Source organism: Mesoplodon densirostris, chromosome 15 (genome assembly GCF_025265405.1).
Source record: "Mesoplodon densirostris isolate mMesDen1 chromosome 15, mMesDen1 primary haplotype, whole genome shotgun sequence".
Taxonomy (NCBI): domain Eukaryota; kingdom Metazoa; phylum Chordata; class Mammalia; order Artiodactyla; family Ziphiidae; genus Mesoplodon; species Mesoplodon densirostris.
This window is the reverse complement of record NC_082675.1, coordinates 49,095,680-49,116,762: the sequence shown is the minus strand read 5'-3', so window position 1 is coordinate 49,116,762 and position 21,083 is coordinate 49,095,680. Positions and strand designations below refer to the sequence as shown.

Sequence of the window (21,083 nt, the reverse complement as noted above, 5' to 3'; positions counted from 1 at the left end):
TGAGGACACACAGAGAAGGAGGCTGTCTAAAAGCCGAGTAGAGAGGCCTCAGGAGAATCGAAATATGCTAGCATCTTGAACTTGGATTTGCAGCCTCCAGAACTGTGAGAAAATAAATTGCTGTTTCTAAGTCACCCAGTCTGTGGTATTTTGTTATGGTAGCCCTAGCAAACTAATACAATGTCTCATGAATGAGGCCTTTCCTTTTCACTCTTTGGCTTTGGCAAAAGTTCTTATGTTTATCAGATATGTTAAACTAGCTTTATAAGTGGCTTCCCAGGCTATATTCATTCACTAGGAAAACACTTACTGAGCACTTACTATATGCCAGGCACAGTGAATGGGAGAAACAGAGCCACTGTCCTGGGGCTGTTTATTTTCATGAGGAAAGACAAATGAACAAATACCTAAACAAGTTAATCATAGACTATGACAAGTGCAGGAAAGGAAATAAATAGATAACTAAGACAGAAAACATCCAGAGAGGCTACTTTAGATGGGAGGGGAGGAAAGAAAAGCCTTTATGAGGAGCTGACATTGAGACTTGGTGGAGAAGAACGAGCTGGCCTTGGCAAATGATGCCGAGAAAACATTCCTGGTGGAGCTGTGAGCAAGCACAGAGGCTGAGAGAGAACACAGGCTGAGGTCTGAGGGGCAGGAAGGAAGATAGTGTGGCTACACCACAGCCAGGTGGAGAATGGGGGAATCTCTCCTCTATTCCACACTTCATTCCTCCAATAGAGCTCTTTTTCTATAATATAAATCTAATAATGTCATGCTCCAAATGTAAAATCTTGCTATGTTCTACATGGCCTTTTTTACAGGCTTGCTCCAGCCTACCTTTCTAGCCTCAAGTTTCTCACCCTATATCCCAGTCATCTAAAATTATGCGTGGATAGACATCATATACTTCTCTGCCTCTCTCTTGGGTGCCAGGGAGCATCATGTAGGGAAAGAGCATCAACTTGGCACTAGACAAACCTGTGATCAAATTCTGGCTCCCGCGTTTTTACTTGGAAGAAGTTAGGTTAAGTCCTTTTCTCTCCCTGATCCGCAGTTTCCACATATGAGGTGGGGTTAATAATGCAGACTCTTTGGAGAGTTACTGTGAGCATTAGTGCTCATCTCTGTACGAGGCCTAGCACTGTACGTAATCAGTATGATTATTGGCACATCTGTTTCCTCTACTAGAAATGCCTGACACACTTCTTAACTTGGGAAACTTCCTCCATTGTTTTGGACCTAGTTCAGTAATACCTTCTCTTGAAACCTTCTCCAGCTCCCACAGACGGAACATAATCACCTCCTCTATGTCACCTTAATACAATGCATATACTAACACCATGGCAGAGTTCTGGACCTACAGGCCTTCACCTCACGCCCACCCCCACTCTTCTCTAACCATGACTTCCCTCAAGGTAGGAAGTGGAACTTATTAATGTTTATATCATCAATGCTTATCTGGCACATAATACGTGTTAAATAAACACTGGTTCAATGAATGAACTATATATCCTAGTCCTCCCCCAAACCACCCGAGTCTGCTTACATCCACACCATTCTACTTCCTCAAAAGGTCTGTCATTCAGGAGCCTGGCAGGTACAGGTGGCTCATTCAAGTCATCATCGTTCAAAGAAAGTAGATTAAAGTGACTATTTATAAAGGTGTGGGCAGGATGCAGCAAAACCACAGAGGGAAGTGCAGTAAACCAGAGCTAATGATGGGGGCTAGTATTTGACATGAACGGTAAGGGGAGAAGGGGGTGATTGGAATTTGGACAGAGAGAGCTGTGTGGCAAGGGCCTTCTGACAGAAGCTGGTCAGTGGATGTGGCCCGTGCTGACCACACAGGGCAGGTGAGGGGCTCAGCCTCACTTTTCTTCTCCACCCAATCCCCTGTTGGGGCTTCCCAAGAGCTGAAACCTATTAGAATCCAGAAGGCCTTCTCGTCCCCCTCCTGAGGAATTCAGGCCTGAAGCTAAAATTAACATAGGCCCCTGCGTGAGGGGCTCATGATGGCTCAGAGTGGGATCACAGCACCCAGCGGGGTGAGGTAGAGGGGAGGCCTGGGGAGGAGCTGCAGAGACAGAGCATGGTTGGGGATGGGCACCTGTACAGGACAGGCCTGTACAGGGTCAGGGGTCAAGTAGGAAGGTGGGTGGGTACGTGGGCCGTCATGGAAAGTCAGAGCCTCAGGGCAGTAAGGAGACCATCCCCATGGGGAGATATGCTGGCCAACATGGAAGACTGGTTACCTACAAGGGGATTAATGGACTACTTAGATATATTAAGGGTAATAGAAACTGAGTTTCTCACTGTCACTGTCAAACAGCTTTGGAAAGGGAGAAAACTAGAATGAACTATGGGGTATTAGATTAGCATTGAAGGTATTAGTGTGAATTCATGGTTTACAAGATATAGAGGAATACATAGAAATAAATGTAGATAGAAATTGTGCTATGTTTATATATAGGCTCATACTCTTTCTTCTATAAGATGTTCCTTATCTCCAAGACACAGAAGGAGGTGTTCACACACACATACATGAACACACATGTATGGATGTATGCATTCCTATATACACATACGTATATTTCCTAGGTCTGTCATAGATCTGGGAGAAGCAACACCCCAATAGCAAAGAGCAAATGTTTCGCGAGACATTGACTTCTAAATACCATCTTCCACTAAAGGGAACCATGGCTCCTTGGAGAAAGGGTTCATTCCAGGGCTGAGACAGGGAAAGTACGAGATGAGACTGAAACAATTCCACGTATTTTAAAGTAATGAAGTGCTCGAAGAGTGATGGAGACACATCAGAAGACACAGGAGCCAGCTTGAACAGGCTCCTAGTGACCAAATGTGGACAACTGAGCATAATAACCTACTGAAAAACTAGGAAACAAGGAAACCATACAGATAGGAATAAGTGGATAAATTGAGAGTCTAAAGAACAGGATATTTGCACAGTTTAAAAGAACATCCTCACAAAATACTATTTAATTACAAAGAGGGAAGAAGTAACTTTACACTGAAGAAACTTGGCGGATACATTTTTATCAAATGATTGGGAGAACTCAAAATTGTGTGCTACCTCATAGGTGCAAGGAGAATACAGCATCATTTATCGTATTCCTCCCAATGGTACACAATCTGAATCTGATCACTAGGAAGTACGACACAAACTAACATTAGCTTATAATCTTCAAAAGTGTCAAAATCATGAAAGTCAAGAGATGACTAAAGAACTATTCTAGAAGGAAGGAGACTAAAAAGATACGACAACTAAATAAAATGACAGATTCCATACTGAATCTTGCTGCTAAAAGTGACATTACTGGGACAGGTGGCTAAACTTGAATAGAGTCTAAGAATCACACGGTAAGAATGATCAATGCTAGCTTCCTGATCTTGATTGGCTGCACTGTGCTTATGCAAGAGGACGCCCTTGTTTGCAGAAAAAAACAGGCTTAAAGGCATGATATACTGGGGGCGGGGGGTGGGATGGATAACGAGGCTTGAAACTTCTTCTCTAATATATGTTTAAATCTTGTGAAAGTTTATGATTATTTCAAAATTAAAAAAAAAAAAGAAAGGAAGACAGAGGCATCCTTTCTCTTGATGCAGTAGTCCATACGTGGATGAGTCTCCACATACAGCCTCCTGGAGCAAAGCAGAGTAAAGAACGTGGAGGGTGGATCTAAAGGAACAAAGAAAAGATGTCCCACTTACTCCCCAGTGACTTCCTAATGTCCATCTGAGACACTTGCCTGTACATAACCTCCCCATTGATGGTCTCTCATAGATTTGCTATTTTCTATCTATTCCCTGGCTCCTCCCATACCCTTTCTAATACTTTCTTACAAATATATGTATTCCTTTGGGATGGCCATGATATCTCACAGTCTCATCAAATCCCATAGCTAACAGTATAATCTATGTAAATTTTAATCACCAATTCCATCTTCTCCAGTCACAAAACCTGAATATATATAGCCATATTTGGGCATTTCATATAGTTTATAGAAGCATCTCAACCCAACGTGTTAAAAACCAAACTCAATACCTACCCTACTACAGTGGACATGATAGTTGACTTCTCTCCCACCCTCCATTGCATAGCCTCTAATAGAACTTCCTAAAAACCAGATTTCTAAAGTTTTCCTGACATCTCCACAGTGTACCATTCTACTTTAGGAGTTGGTGAGCACTCTAAAATTCAGGAGTAGGCCTGGTTGCTTTAAACCAACTTGCATATTCCAATTCCTCAGCTAGAGTCATTGTTTAAGAAGTAGTCACTGAGATCTGTTGATACATAGTATCATTCATGTGACTCAGGTTTATCTTTGAAATACTGGGACAGAAGTATTTTCCCCATGAATGTGAATTAATAGGCAAATACCCTTTTTTTTTTTTTTTTTTTTTTGCGGTACGTGGGCCTCTCACTGTTGTGGCCTCTCCCATTGTGGAGCACAGGCTCCGGACGCGCAGGCTCAGTGGCCATGGCTCACGGGCCCAGCCGCTCCGCGGCATGTGGGATCTTCCCAGACCGGGGCATGAACCCGTGTCCCCTGCATCGGCAGGCGGACTCTCAACCACTGCACCACCAGGGAAGCCCCAAAATACCCATTTTTTGATTCAGGTAGCCATCCTACTATAAAGGGATTCAGGTTTAGAATAGTGCCAACAAGGGAGAGATTTTTTTAAATGAATTCATTAAACAGTTAAATGGGTCCTTGATAATAACTGAATTCCAGGACCAGCAACCAGAAGCCCACTCTAACCTCCATCTTATAATTACCTGAGCCAATAAATCCCCTTTATATTTAAGTCAGTTTGAGTTCAGTTTTCTGTTACTTGCAGCATAATGTGTGGAAAGCAAACTTAAATATAAAACTAGTTGTGACAATGTTATAAAACAACTAGAAGTATGTAAAAAATGTAATCTAAGATAAACAGACCTCTAGAAAAAGAAAGAAAAGTACAAATATAGAAAAAAATACAGGTTGGCTTAATGATAGTTGGCGCTGGCAAGGTAAAGGGAAACCTAGCTTCCCTTATTTTAAAGATGTAATAATGAAATAAACCTTGGCTTCATTTGGCCCAGAAGAGGACAGCCTGTAGGACTGCTTCAGGGGAGAAATCAGGCAGAAACCTGGGGTAGTCAAAGGAGGGAAATGAAAAAACTGGGAATGTCAAATTTTGTAAAAATACGTGAAAACAAGCTTTTGTACAAGTGAAATTCATAGGTATTTCACATAATTACAGTACCTTCCACTTGCTCAAATAAATCTATGTAACCAGATTCACATTTCCATGCCTTTCCTACTCATTGTGGCCTAGAAAATGGTGATGTTCACCGATTTTGGGGTTTTTATAAACTGAAGTGAAATAGACCAGTTTTGGAAGGTTGTTTTATCAAGTTGCCTGTTCCTTTCTGCTGGGAGATAGGGTTGAGCTCAACTCTAGCAGGGCCTGGAGAAAGAGCTCTAAACTTCTTGATGTCAAATGCTGATAGGCCCACAGAGCCTTCCTGTCCTCCCAAGTCACCCTAAGTAAAATCTCCATTTGCCTTCCAGACCTTCTACAGACCTTCTTCTTCCAGACCATCCCATAGGCAGTGTCATTTATTCCCACTCTTCTGGGTTGAAAATATGCCGGGAATCCAGTCCTTTCTTTTCTTTTCCAAGGCCAATGTCTAAGGTCAGACTCGTATCTCTTATTTCAACTACTGTGACTGTCTCTTACCCAGTCTCCCTGGGTCTTATCTTTCTGCCTCTCCAATACATTTTTTTACAGAGCTACTGGCTCCTAAGAGAAAATGATGACAATATTTTATTTATCCTTTGGATCTTCTTCTCCTGCCCTATGTCCAGGGACTAAAGTATTTATTTAAATTATTTTATGTATGCTGTTTCTCATTTGAGAAATCTCTGATGGTGCCCACTGGTTTCAGAAAAAGTTAAAAGAGCTTAATCTGCAACCAGGGTCATCGAGGTTTAGACCATATTACCCTTTAGCACAGCATCCTACCACACACACAGCAAGTCTTTGTAAATGACAAGCTCTCCCTCTGTAAAATTCACTTTCCCTTGGCTCTACTTACAAAACACCTATTAGTCCTTCAAGGTTCAAGATAAGTATCTGTTCCACCATAAAATCTTCTCCAATACTACTTTCAGATTAAAGTTCTTCAAACTTCGTGCCTTCTGAGGACTTTATATTTCTATTTGACATTTATATTACTCTGCCTGGTCTTATACTAAATTTGGTATAGATCTATCCAGTTATCAGACTTCTTTTCTAGTAAAGAGGAAACTGTATTTCAGCATGAGGTTGTCTTTCTCCTCCGTCTGTTATTCCTCTGGAAGATTCATTCCTGAAGCCTCTGTATTTAGCACAGTATCTGCAGCACATAATACATGCTCAGTAAGTATTTCTTGAATAAATGATTTCCCAATGGACTACATGTTCTTTGAGAACAGGTATTGTGCCTTATTCATTTATATTTCTCACAGTGACTGGAAAAAACTGAGTAACAGAAACTGCTACAGGTTGAATTCAATATTAGGTTTATTGAGACTGCCTCCTGGGTTACTGAAATATTTGGCTAATCCAAGGACAATTTGTCATTTCTTCTTTCCAAAAAGATTTGAGTACTTTATACATGCCAAATCTTATGCCAGGATCTGGAGGTACAACTGTAAACAAGACAAACCACACATATGTTGAAGTGCAGGCAATAGTCACGTAGCTAATAAATCCACCTCCCCCTGCCAAAAAATAAAGTTTTTCTAAACACCTGAACTCCATCCTCAGTCACACCAGCTTGAAACCCAAGAATGATCAGTGGCTTCTCCCTATACCTTGCTTCAAGTGTTATTTGACAAAATGTAAAATTGCCACCACTGGATGATGGTGCTAATGATGATGGTGGTGATGATGAAGGTGACTGCATGGTCCTACTCCTCTTCAAGTTCAATGCTATTCTCCAAATTCAAGCCCTCATTCTGCCTTTTGGAATAACTAAAATTGCTTTCTAACAACACTTTCATGCTTCCCATCTCTAACATTCCCTTTTCAGTATTGCCAGAATCATTTTCTTAAAAAGCAGTGATCTTATTACATTATAGCTCTGTTCAAAAGCCCTCAGTGTCTTTGCACTGCAAACACAGCGTGAACACTGTTTAGCCTCATACTCAAGGCATCTTCCAAAATTGACTTCTAATTTGTCTTTCCAGACTCATTTGCACTGTTGTTCCTATAATCCAGACTCCCACAAAATTAGCTTTTGATTTTGTATCTTTGAATCTTTCACATAAAATACATCTCCATCTATTTTATTCAAATTCTGCCTATACCTCTAGGCCCAATTCAAGGATCTTATATTTGTCTCTGATTTTTTTCCCTTCTACATATAAAAGCTCAATTTACTTTGTGCTCTCCCCCCTAAGCTTACCTGTTTCTACCTCATATTTTCATTATTCAGGAATACAGCTTCTGTATCCAACTAGAGTGTATTTAATCATTGATTCAATAAACATGCAATAGGCACTTACTAATAGATATTTCCATTATTCCAAAACACCAAACATGTATTATATTCATAGTAAATACTGAACACATTTTCAAACAAAAATGTACTCAAAATCAAAATAGTATTTTTCTAAATATGAACAATAATAATCTCCACCAAAGAGATACATAAGAATGATAGAAGACAGCAGCTTTTCAAATTTTAAGTATGTATGAAAGGGTGGGTAAGTTAGGAGAAAACAGAATCAAATAAAAAGCTAAGAAAATTTATTCAAAATAATATGGAAATATTGAATCAATCTTGCCCATTTCAATTTATGGATATACCTATCATTTTGAGATACAAATTCATAAACACATGCACATTATGTCCATCAACTGGAAACTATATACAGTGTCAAAATTTATTGAAATGAGAATCACAAGGGAATGTAATAGTTTTGTGAAATTTAATAAAAGTTTATGCGATGAAATATTTTTTTTCTTTTCAAAGGAAACAGCTTTAGAAAATGATTGATGTCTGCTATTATGAGTCTATATTTGTATTTCCTTATTTTAGAGGCTTTTAAAAAATACAAAAATACACTTAAAGCATTTTTAGTTATACTAAAAAAAAGATAAAAGGTGATTATTTATAGGCAATCATATTCACGATGATAGACTCTCAGAAGCCAAATCCAAACATAAATTTTAAATGGTTTTTGGAAAGAATTGAGAATGAGAATATTTACATAATTTCTTAGAAACCCTGGCTTTTTATTGCTGCACTTCAATATTCCCTCAAGGCAAAGGGGAAGCTACTTCAAAGATTTATTTGATAATGGAACGTTTGATTTCTTTGTTTTTCCTTCCCAATGTGGGTAGGTCTGTTGTTTTCACTCTATGGCAATGTGCTGTATTTTAAAATTTGAATTTGCTCACTAGTGATAATGAAAAATGAGTCTGTTTAGGCAGATTAAGCAAAAACACCAATGCTAGAATTTAAGTATATAAATTACATAAATATACTAGATTATTAGAAAACTATCCATCCATGTATCAGTCATCTTTGATAACAGACCTGCCAGTTCATAATAATATAACTGGTGACTAATACCAAATGTCTGAAACTTCTACTTACCTGCCTATCCACTTCTGGGAGCAAAAGCAGGAGGTATTGTTGAAAATGCTGAGGTAAGGAAGCAAACGTATGTTTATTTATTAATGCCCTCAAGTTAGTGTTGACAAGAATAGATCCTGGGGTTTCTATGTCAATATCCTCAGCTTTGGTCCATTTCAAGTGTCCTGTGATAAATAAGCAAGAGGTATGAATTCACTATAGATTGGGAAAAACATACACCTGTACACACACATATGTATACTGACTATATATATATATATATATATATATATATATATATATTTGATAATGTATTTAATTCTATCTCTTTTAAGAATGATATTTCAGAACGAAATCTCCAAAGTTTCTTTGGGTTTCTATCTTGCCTTAGTTGTCTTTAATTTTCATAATTTCTACATCACGCAATACCATCTGTATTTTTAACTCAAAGTAGCACTAGGTCTAGATAAAAAAGTATTTTAATTATGGTCTTCCAATTAATCAGAATCCTCAAAAACTTTAGGAGCATAAACGGTAACAACTACAGTTTTTGTAGATCCTATGAGACCTAGGATCAATGATAACAATAAGAGTGATGTTAGTTTTAATAGAGATAATGACAGCATTAGAGCTGATAGCTGTGTGCTCCCCAAGTGTCATGCACAGCACTAAGCACTGGAGTATTTCAGAAGATTCCTATTCAGGGTAATTTAAGGGTAATACTTTAAAACAGCAGTCCTTTATAAAAATATTAGCTGTGAGGCCTGAAATGCCAGTATGCTTTGTAGGATAATTCTACAACTCAGGTACAATGACCTCCAACAGACGGCTGTATATAGAGCCCCCAATTCGAGATTATGACACACAAGGGAACAATCCACCATAAGGGACAGTCAGCTGATGCATCAAACAGAAGAATTACCACTCTCAGTTGCTTGAGTTAAGAGAATCACTTGAATGTGATTTTAATAGAGTGTGATTTAAATCAAGGGTCAGCAAATTATTGCCCATGAACTATATCCAGTCCAGTCACTGCTCGTAAATAAACTTTTACTGGAACATAGGCATGCCCAATTGTTTAGCTACTGTCTAGATGTGCCTTCACACTACAATGCTGAGTTGAATAGTTGTGACAGAAATTGCATGACTCGCAAAGCCTACAGCATTTACTCTCTGGCCCCTAACAGAAAAACTTGCTGTCCCTTGTTTTAAACAATAGAAACAAAAAAGGAAATAAACTCATTATGAAGAAACAGGACACTGTAATTTTAAAAATAGGCAGATTTGAAACAGAAACACATAGAACTTCTAGAAATGAAAATTTAGTTTAAAATTTAAAAAAAATATTCCATGGATACAGTGAAATAACTATTGAATAAATATAGAATTGATGAAAATATCTAGAATGTAGCATTAAAAATGATGGTCAAAAAAGCAGGATAGCGAAAAAATAAAGGGAATGGAATAAGCAGTCAGGATGCACATTTACAGGAGTTTGAGAATGAAAAAAACACAGCAAATGGCAGAGAGGCAATATTTGAAGAGCTAATGTCTGAAAGTTTTAGAACTGAAAAAATGACAAGAGTCCTCAGATAAAGCAACATACCAAATCTCAAAAAGGATAAATACCCATTCCTCCATCCGATGTGTTGAAATAGCAAAACATCAAAAATAAAAAGAATACCTTAAAACAGTTTTGAACAAAAATAGATTACCTCTAAAGGGATCACAATAAGACACAGGAACCTTATCATCAATAAATTACAGATGACAATGAAATATCTTCAAAGGGCCAAAAGAAAAGAAGCATCGATCTAGAATTTCGTTAATAATAAAGTCCCTTTAAATGGCAATGATATTAATGATATAAGAATATTTTCAGTATCCAAAATGGAAACTATCCCTTAGAGAATCTTGCTGAAAAAGTACTAGTGGATGTTCTTAACAAATAAAGAAATTAACTCAAAGAAGGAATGAGTGGGTTGCAGAAGCAATGACAAACTAAAAGATTAACAGACATGAGTAACTCCAAATAAACATTAACAGTGAAAAATAATACTAACAACTAATAAGAATTAAAACAAAATGGAAAAAAAAAACAAAAAAAACAGGAGACAGCAACTGCATGAGAGATGGGAAGGTGTGACTGAAATGAGAACACCATATAACCCTGGCACTGTTTGGAAACAGGAGGGATACTGTTAGTTTGTTAAAACTCTATAGGTAGTGTCCTTCTTTGTTTCTTGTAAGAGTCTTTATTTTAAAGTCTATTTTGACTGATATGAGAATTGCTACTCCAGCTGATTTCCATTTGCATGCAAGGGATCAACCCAAGAAGAAGATTTAACAATTATAAATATTTATACACCCAACATAGGAGCACCTCGATACATAAGGCAAATGCTAACTGCCATAAAAGGGGAAATCGACAGTAACATAATCATAGTAGGGGACTTTAACACCCCACTTTCACCAATGGACAGATCATCCAAAATGAAAATTAATAAGGAAACACAAGCTTTAAATGATACATTAAACAAGATGGACTTAATTGATATTTATAGGACATTCCATCCAAAAACTCTATAGGTAGTCAATGGGAGAAATGGAAAAGACTTAAAACTTCCAAATAAATTCATGGAAGGAAAACTCAATCACATGAAGGCATAAAAGGAGAAAAAAAAATTTTGATTAAGTCCCAACACAGTAAAAAAATACAAATGGATTTCATATTAGATTTTAAAAGTAACACAATCTGATTATATGCTGCTTTACAAGAGATATACTTGAAATAAAAATCACATGGAACAGAAGAAAATGAGGAGATTAACTTAAGAAATGCCAGGCAGACATTCAAAACAACAAAAAAAGCAATACTACAATATTAACATCAAAGATAAACAAAGGTAAAAAAAACCTTATTGGGGATAAGAAAGTAATTCCTTGAGTATAAAAGGAATAATTCACTGGAAAGATACAATGACTTAGAGCCTGCATCCATTTCAACAGCATAGCATTCAAAATTTAAAACTGAGAGAATTAAAAAGAGAAATTGGCACTATGTAATGCCACATTGAGATAACAAGCAAAAAACTTGTCTTATGAATACCAAGGACTTTAAAAACTCAATAATCAATCTTAAACCAATGAATTTAACATAGGACACTGCACTGAGCCCTTAAGAGAAAGCAATTTTTTGGTCAGCACTCAGGAAACAGTAAAGAAAACAAAAAAACCCAAACAAAACCCAACAAAAAAACCCAAAAACTGACCACGGAGTCTCAACAATACTGAAGAATAATATAAAACCTCATCTCTCTATCCACAAAGAAGTAAAATTAGATATCAATAACAGACACAAAGCAACTCTCCAATCTTCCCACACTCATTATATATTTGGACATTTGGAAGTACACTTCTAAGTAACTCATAAGTTAAAGAAATGTTTTGTAATGGAAATTACAAAATATTTACATTCTAAATGATAACGCCAAAATTTGTAAAATGCAGCTGAATTTGTTTTAAAAATAAATTGTATATATTCGAGGGTAGAAAAAATATTGAAAATTCAAGAGTTAAGTGTGCAAATCAAGAAGTTAATGACTGAACTATAGAATAAAAACTGGAGAAAGAAGAAAGGAGAAAGATTGTAAAGAATAAGAGTAGATATTCATGAATAGAAAAGAACAATGAAGACCATCAAGAATAGAAAAAGGATTTTTTTAAAACTAATAAAATAGGTATAAATCTAGTGAGAGACGACATAAATAAACATGAATAGGAATGAAAGATAGGCACATAATTTGAGATACAGTATAGATATACAAGGCAAATAAAATTATAATTAAAATTTGATTTTAAATAGTATAATATGCATAAAAATCATACTACTATGACTTTAGCCAGTATCTTTGAAGACAGAAAGTATTTCAAGTTTGCAAATTTTCAAATTATATTAAAAATAGCAAACCTCAATACATTTGTGAAAACTTTTGTAAAATAAATAGACCTCTCCTTCCCCACATACATGCGCAGCACATATTACAAATAGCTCTAAAGACGAATTTTACCAATACATCAAGGAAATTTCCCACCACTCATTTTATACTTATTCCAGTGAATACGTAAAGAAAGCTCTTCAGTTCACTTTATGAAGTTAATATAACTTTTATTCCAAAATAAGGACAAACAAAGACAATATGAGAGAGAAAGTCTGTTGGCCAATCTCACTTATAAACACAAAAAAGTACAAAAATTTTATCTATTTTTTTTGCCCAACAAACTCCTAACATTTGTTAGGAATCAAGTCAAGGTGACAGGTATATAGATGTATGTTTTATTAGCATCTGTATTTTTCTATATGTTTCAAGTATTTCACAGGGAAATAAAATAGTCTACAAGAAGAGAAGAATTAGGAAGAAGCTTATTTTCTCAGCAGAGAAGGCAAAGGCAAAACCTAGAGACAGAAATGTTGAAAATACAGGAAAGGAATTTGCTTAATGCTTATGTATGGCCGAAATACTCTCCATATGAGGGAGTTGAGGTCATTTACCAAGAGTAACTTTGGGAAGGAGTATCGGGGAAATGAGAAAATCATAAAATTTTAGAAACATGTATTATGGACAATGTGAGAAGTAGAACTTATGCTGTTGGTTACTATTTGGTATGGTTCAAAATATTTAAGGGTATCAGGGAAAAAAAAAAGACTATGTGCCTCTCTAAATGTTTTATGACAAAGTCAAAAGAAGATCAATTTCAAAGATGTCCATCTAAGCAAAATTATGTTTTATAATTTTGGAACAAAGACAGAGCAGATGAACTTACTGCTAAATTTGTTGCCACACAGGATGTTTAATTCCATTTTAATTATCCTTACATACTTACTCTTAATTGGCTTAAGAACAAGCTCATTATATCTGATTGTCTTATCTCATTAAAGCTGGTATCTCATCTCTCTACACTAAGCAGAGGAAGAAAAGAGGTAGGCAGTTTAGTGTCTAATTCCTGGACACTAGAGAGTATAAAGTAGCTGAGGTCCAGAGAAGCAACAATTGCCAAATTGCCACAATAAGTGTCTGTGCTATAGAAGACGACACTTTGTAGTCATAATAAAAATCATGGGAAAGTGTCTGATCAGGATCAGGGAAATTATTATTTTGACCAATGGGAGTTGAAGAGAACCAATCTGAGTAGAGGCTGCAGACTTTGGAGACCTTGCTGGCTTAAAGCCTCCTATTTCCCAGAAGGGAAGCCACACAGTATTTGTGCATAAAATGTGCACACAAGATGCACTCACATACACTCACACAGAGGGAAGGAGCACATGAAAGAGGCAGACCAAGGCCTTTGGTTGCAAGAGGAACTGCCCAAAGAAATACAGAAAGAGTTCAAAATGAGAGTTCTTCGTTGTCTCAAAGAAATTAGAGACAAATGGATTCTGAAAGAGCTCAGAGAAGAAAAATAGGCTTTCAAAGAGCAAAGTCTAAGGAAAAAAAATTATCAGAGGGCAAAATCTAATAATCTACAACATAAATCCAAGTGCCCTTTACAAATTAAGAAATTGTGTAAACAGTCTACCAGGGAGTACTGAATCCATTACCATATAGTACCAGGGGTTTAGTGAACTATGGGGATTATGGTAAAAAAAAAAAAGATTATTAAATGTTAACAACCTTGATGTTTACAAAATAATATAACAAAAACATGGAGTTAAGAGGGACTATAAGTATAATTACCTCCCTATCCTTTATAATATATTGTCCAAAGCTTGAGTAGTTAAAAAGATCATCATTCCCATTTCAGTTTTTCATATTTTTCATATCTTTGGAGAGAACTTTTAGATATGAATATATCTCGTGGTGATGTTTAGCAATTTTGTTTTTGGTTTTACTTCCATTCTTTTTTATTATTCAGGCTAAACTTAATTAAATTTAGTACTTTTAATTAAAATGATATAATTCAATTTTTCTAAGATGACCCCTGACTATGGCTATACATTAGGAGATGTCAAATATTATTTATAAAACACTGGGGGAAGTTATTTTTTTGTTTTTTGTTTTTTTGTTTTGCGGTACGTGGGCCTCTCACTGTTGTGGCCTCTCCCGTTGCAGAGCACAGGCTCCGGACACGCAGGCTCAGCGGCCACGGCTCACGGGCCCAGCCACTCCACAGCATGTGGGATCCTCCCAGACCGGGGCACGAACCCCCGTCCCCTACATCGGCAGGCAGACTCTCAACCACTGCGCCACCAGGGAAGCCCGGGGAAAGTTATTTTTGATGATAGTATTTACGGTTACTATTCAAATTTATTTTTATTTTCCTGCATTAATTTATTTCAAAAGTATGTAACATTTTATGAAACCAGCAAAGTTGTAATTCTTCACTACAAAAAGATTAAACCAAATAAAATATATTGGAATGAATCCCAGAAGTTGAGCTCAGCGAGGACATTTATTAAAAACCCCTCAGAGATATCCATTAGAAGCTTGGATTTGTTTAGTAAGTAATTTTTAAACTCCTACTGTGTGATTGGGTAGGAAGAAGCATAATTAAAAAGTGTAAGTCAATGACCCCTAATTCAAGGAACTTACATTTTAGTTATGATTCTAAAACGCTGCACAGAACAGAGAATCCTTTACTCTGTAAGATTCCTAAGGTCACAGGACATTAGAAACATTACTTTCTAGAAGACACATGGGATTCTATCTGGAGATGGTCACCTTTAAGGACCTTTCTTTCCTTTTGCGTGTTTTCACTTTTCATTGTATGGTGCTGGGCATATATTAGAGGCTTAAGTACTACCAACTTCATTTGCACAAAATAAGCCATTGTACTCAGCTGCTTGTTGGGTTACTCAGTCAGTCAGCGTTCCTTCCTAGTAATCACCTTCAGGTTACTTTTGACCTTAAATCCCACCTTCTTCCTCTGATTTTACAGGAAATCTTTTAGTTGCTAGCTCTCCTTCTATGTGTAACTAGTGTACCTGCATTTTAACACCCATGGCAGGCTCATCACGTCATAGATGCTATGCTACTCCTCAGTGGTGCCCACAGGTCTACAACATAGGCTGGATGATTATAGACATTCAGAACATATTCCGAAATAATGGTTTGGACTTTGGAGCTAGCTGTGCCTTGGCTTGTAATAGTTGTGTCATTATGGACAACCCTCTTAACCCTCTGGGCCTCCGTTTCCTCAGCTGTAAAATAAAAATAATTCAACTGTACATAATTGAAGTAAATGAGATAATATGTCAAAGTACCAAGACCACTGCATTAAATTCGGGTAGTTTTCCATTCCTTCACTAAAGTAGCTTCATTAGTTCTACTACTTAATAGTCTAAAAGAAAAAAGCAGGTTAAAAAGAACATGGTGGTCTCCTTTATCACCTTTTAAATTTGCTAACAAATTAGCTGAAAAACCTTTACTGTATGATTGTTAACCTTTACTGTATGATTGTTAACATGTAAGATGTTAAGCTGCGTGCAGGATTCCTAGGTAACAACAATTAGAACAAGAGATCCTGATTGAAGACCTGAGCATCTGACAGGATCCTGACAAGAGTACGAGCCTTGTTGAACCCCAGCCCTGAAGGCAGCTAAGAATTTAGCCTTGAATTTTCTTAAACTCATGATATGGCATTGACTTTCCTGAGGTTGGTAGCAGACTGTTTTTAACTGAAGGTCACTGACTTTTAAATTACTTAGGGTAACATAACATGATATTTGGGGGGGCGGCTTCTTTTTTTAGTACATTCTTTACATATCACTCTCCCATTACAGTTTCCAGCTTCAGAAGCTACTCAAAGTACTTAATTTAGAAAACTCAAAAAGACTAGGAAAAAACATGTCAGTATATACGTAGGTGTTTATAAACTAACACATATGTTTTGGGCTAGACAATAACTATAAAATGATTTAGCCTTGGAAACAATGAAAAAGATAATTATGCTGTGTTTAAAGAATTTAAAACAAACATAAATTCTGCTTTCCCAAAGATCTCTTACATAAGGCTATCTAAACCCCATTCAAAGACTTTACTGAAAATATGTTCTTAGAATTTAACAAAATCCTGGTATATAGTAGGCACTCAAATAAATCTTTACTCAATAAATAAATAAATGGGTTAAAATCTTGCTTGAATTTTACAAACAGATAAAATCTGCAAATAAGAATTACCCTAAGTTGCCAAGAAAGTAAGTGGTAGAACCAATAATAAAGTTCAGGTCAATAAATCTTTACTTTCTACCCACCATTTTACAAAATGTTACAATGATCTAGGTCATTATCATTACCCTAACTCAGAGATGAAATAACTGAGAGACAGAAATGAAGCCATTAGGTCCAGACATCCAACAAGGCAGGTTTGGTCTAGAATTTTAATGTTCAGCCTAGGATACATTTATTTTCCTCTTTTTAGTTCCCATATTCCTTTTCCCCCCACATGCTGCTATTGAGTTCCTGATGAAAAGTTATGAGGAAGGAAATCTTCAAAAGAAAACCTGGTACTGACTTGCGAGACCCAGTAACTGTCTGCCACACTTCTCGGCAATTGTACACTGTTTTTCAGACAAGCACTATTGAATATTTCAAACAGCATAAGATGAAAAGCAAGGCAGAGCAGTTTTACTGCAGCAGACCCCAATGACAGTGTACTCTTCAGTTCAATGAACACTTTATAAAAGTTGCATTTTCCCCCCAATACAATGTATTCTGATAAAGTGAAACCCAGTTGCAGGAAAAAAACACTGCATGTTAGACAGAATTATGACTTGGCAGATAATTACTTGAATACATAGATCGTTTTAAACCTCTTATCTTTAGCCTCTGCTTCACCCAATAGTATCATTCACAAATTTAGCAACATGCTGAAAATCATTCCATTGTAATATGTTGCCTTCTTTAGCACCCTTTTTGGTTTAGATAAATTGGGAAGATTTAAAAATATCCTTAACTATTAAAGAAAAAAGTCCCCGTAACTTCATTCAACAAGATTTAAATATCTAAAATGTGAAATGTTATAGTATATTGAACACTCACCTAAACCAGACTTTTTTAATCGTTTTAAGTGCTGACTCGTTTGTTTTCCAGTGGGGGATTTTTGCCCATGTTTCATTTCTTTATCTGAACTGTCTGCTTCACCATTTTTAGATTCGGATCCTAAAAAAAGGAAATAGTTATTATGTCATTATCTTCCTCTTGCTGTCCTTGAAAAGGAAAATCTCAAATTGTTTTACAAACCATAGATATTATCTCCTTTGCTAAGAGTTAATACACTACCTTTGGCCACAATCTGATTCCTCTACTGTATATAAAGAGAAAAGCCCAATAAATCAATCAAACAGAACAAAAAGCATGAACAGATGGCCTGATAGTGGAGTCAAAGACACGTTCACTGATCTGATAGCTTTTCAAAGAAGCACTCAGATCTTTTGTGAAAATACACGAATAAGCTTCAACAATACTATGCCACTTGGAGACGATGCAAGACCGAGACAGAAGGATGAAGGATGAAGGGAGGCTTGGAGAGAGGGAGAGATCATGCCTTTATTAATACTTTATGTTGAAGCAGGAAGAGAAAACGCAAACACCACTCTATAATATACAGAATGGTACATAGCTGATAAAGTGACAGAGGTAAATTAGAAGAAATGGTCAGGGCTGCACTGAGGTGAGAAGAATGCTGCCAGAACACAAAAACTAATAAAGGATTCCTGATTTTGCAGCAGAGGATGGAAAAACAAATTCACACTCACGGAAGGACGGCTTTTGATGGCATTACACATCAGCATGGGGTCCACCATTAAAGTTCAACATTCAAACAAAAGCCAAAGCAACAACAGAAAAATCCACCTAGCAGTACTACACATTTTCTTGCATCTATTGACATTAGCAAATGAAGTCCTTTGATGATGAGCAAGCTTTTGTTTTGTTTTGTTTTTAAGAGCGAAATACCCTATTATTTTTGAATCACTGCAAGAGTCTAAGGTATAAAAAAATTAAATGAAACCTCAAGTGGAAATATTATTCAGTTCCAGAGAAAATTCATGACATCTCTCTTGGTGAGAAAGCCTCCTCCGGGAAGAAACTGGCCAAGCATACAATATTTTTGCTCTTTACCTGAAGGCGAATCCGACTGCTCATCAGACACCTTTAATGGTGTCAAAACAACACGAGGAACAGTCTTGTTTACCATCATTGAGACTCCATTTCTTCTCTTCTGCTGTTGCCTCAAAGCCTACAAAACATGATAATAAAATAGAACAGAAAAATATAGTCAAAATGATTTCTCATAATTGAATTAAATGATCCACTTGCCCATCATTAGATAGAACCTCTTAAGAGACAAATTCCACAGAGTCACTCATTTGTCAGGACTCTTAAGCGTCACCTTCCTGTCATTTTCCCTCAAAAGCATAAAATCAGGCTTTGGCAAAGGGTATAAACCTGAGACCATTTTCGGTAGAATTCTGAAAACAAAGCAGCACATAAAGGTTTGCTCTACCTGAGCAGTGTGGCTTGAGAGCCCATGGAATTTGAAACCATGACTCCCAAGGAAAAGAAATGTAAAATAAATGTTTCGAGACCAGGATAAAAATATATGTCTGCACTTCTCTTGCAGGTGCGTCCTCTCCAGTGGGCTGCTCAGTCAATCAAGTTAACACCGAGTGTCATCAGTATGTACAGCAGGTAAGGACTACAGTATTGATGCACTCACTCAGCCGCGGGGAGCGCTGCACAAAATCACTGAACATGGCAGGAATCATTTATTTCTGTGAAGGGAATCAGTCCTAATCTTGGAAACCTTGCAGCACTTGGCTTCTGTCTGCTTGACTTTGGGCATTAACCTTCAGAACACGAACATTACGGCATTCTGGCAAAACCAGGGAAAAGAAGACCGAAACGAGAATAAATTGCTCCAAATGGGAGTGCTTTGTGTTTCATAAATGAATCAACCATGGTGATGATAATGTACTGAAAAGACACTGGAAAGTTTTGAAATACAGCTTATCTAGCTGATCGTTTTATGCAGAAAATTACCTGTAATAAAAAGGGTCTTAAGCAGACACAATTGAAGAGAAGATAAATTCACGATTCCAGGAATACTAAAACTCCTCAAAAGGTTAAAAGGCTGACCACAGTCTCCAACCTTTTAATTCCTTGTTTCTGTGTAATTTCTACCAATTCTATAACATTTCAGTTACTTGACTAATGTCCTTTGACCAATAGTTGTCACAGTCTCCTGAAATACTGCATTGACTGTCTATCCCCTTGCTGACAGAAACAATACCATTTGCAAAGGGTTTTACCTGAATGTCCAAATCGTTGACCATAAGATTTAGCAATCAAATAACTGCAGATGTGAAAAATTTCGTTGACCATAAGATTTAACTATCAAATAACTGCAGATGTGAAAAATTAAGTATCACTTAAATGAGAAAAGACGTATTCAGATGAGATTTAAAACCACGTGGGAAAGTGAATGGCTTGGGAAATCGCTTACAAATGATACTGTTGCTAATAATAACAGGATACATCTTCCCTTCAATTCTTACATTTATTGACCTTTTATAAAGTACTAGGCACTGTGGGCGGACAGGAGATACAAAAATGAATAAGAGGGCCTCCCTGGTGGCGCAGTGGTTGAGAGTCCGCCTGCCGATGCAGGGGATACGGGTTCGTGCCCCGGTCTGGGAGGATCCCATGTGCCGCGGAGCGGCTGGGCCCGTGAGCCATGGCCGCTGGGCCTGCGCATCCGGAGCCTGTGCTCCGCAACGGGAGAGGCCACAACAGTGAGAGGCCCACATACTGCAAAAAGAAAAAAAATTAAAAAAAAAAAAAAAAAAAATGAATAAGAGGCCATCCTCCTCACCTTTAGCTTGCTGGCAATAATATTCTGAATGAGAGCATGTATGCTATAAAATATTTATGACATTTACTCTTTCATTAAGGTGTGTACATAATTGCATAAATCTCTCTAGCCTTGTGTGAGAACTCTGAGCACTTTGTAGACATTAACCTATCAATCCAATGATAAAACAGAATGAGGCAACACAGTACCTGAAATTACAATTAGGCCCATCTTTACCCACTATGTAAGACATCACAAAACAATTAAAACCTGTATAAAGAGTGATTAGTTTTTAGGAGTCTTTACATCATAGATTTCAAACTTTTCCCTTGGCAATCCAAATAGGCATTTTAAAAATACTCATTTTATGGCATGGTGGGGAGGTGTATTTTGGAAAATGTTGATTAAGAAAAAAAGAGATGATATAACAAGAGGCTTAGAAACTGGAATCATAAAGTCAAAGATGACATGTCTTTTTACAGTGTTTGTAGTAAATAATTATTAAAGTAACAAAACTTTTGTCCTCAATTTTTAGAGCGGAGAAGACTCTATTATAGAAAAATTAGCAGTTGGACAGAAATAAACCATGATATACATAA

General features: G+C 36.8%; 1 protein-coding gene across 1 annotated transcript in view; it reads right to left on the bottom strand.

Moving 5' to 3' along the window:
* ASXL3 (ASXL transcriptional regulator 3) overlaps positions 1-21,083 on the bottom strand; it is a 136,546-nt gene that overhangs the window by 57,549 nt on the left and 57,914 nt on the right. Inside the window, exons 5-7 of the mRNA XM_060119591.1 lie at positions 18,753-18,870; positions 17,673-17,792; positions 8,657-8,820 (exon numbers count right to left, since the gene is read on the bottom strand). Of these exons, the coding sequence (XP_059975574.1) occupies positions 8,657-8,820; positions 17,673-17,792; positions 18,753-18,870 (402 nt within the window). The remainder of the gene's footprint in view (positions 1-8,656; positions 8,821-17,672; positions 17,793-18,752; positions 18,871-21,083) is intronic.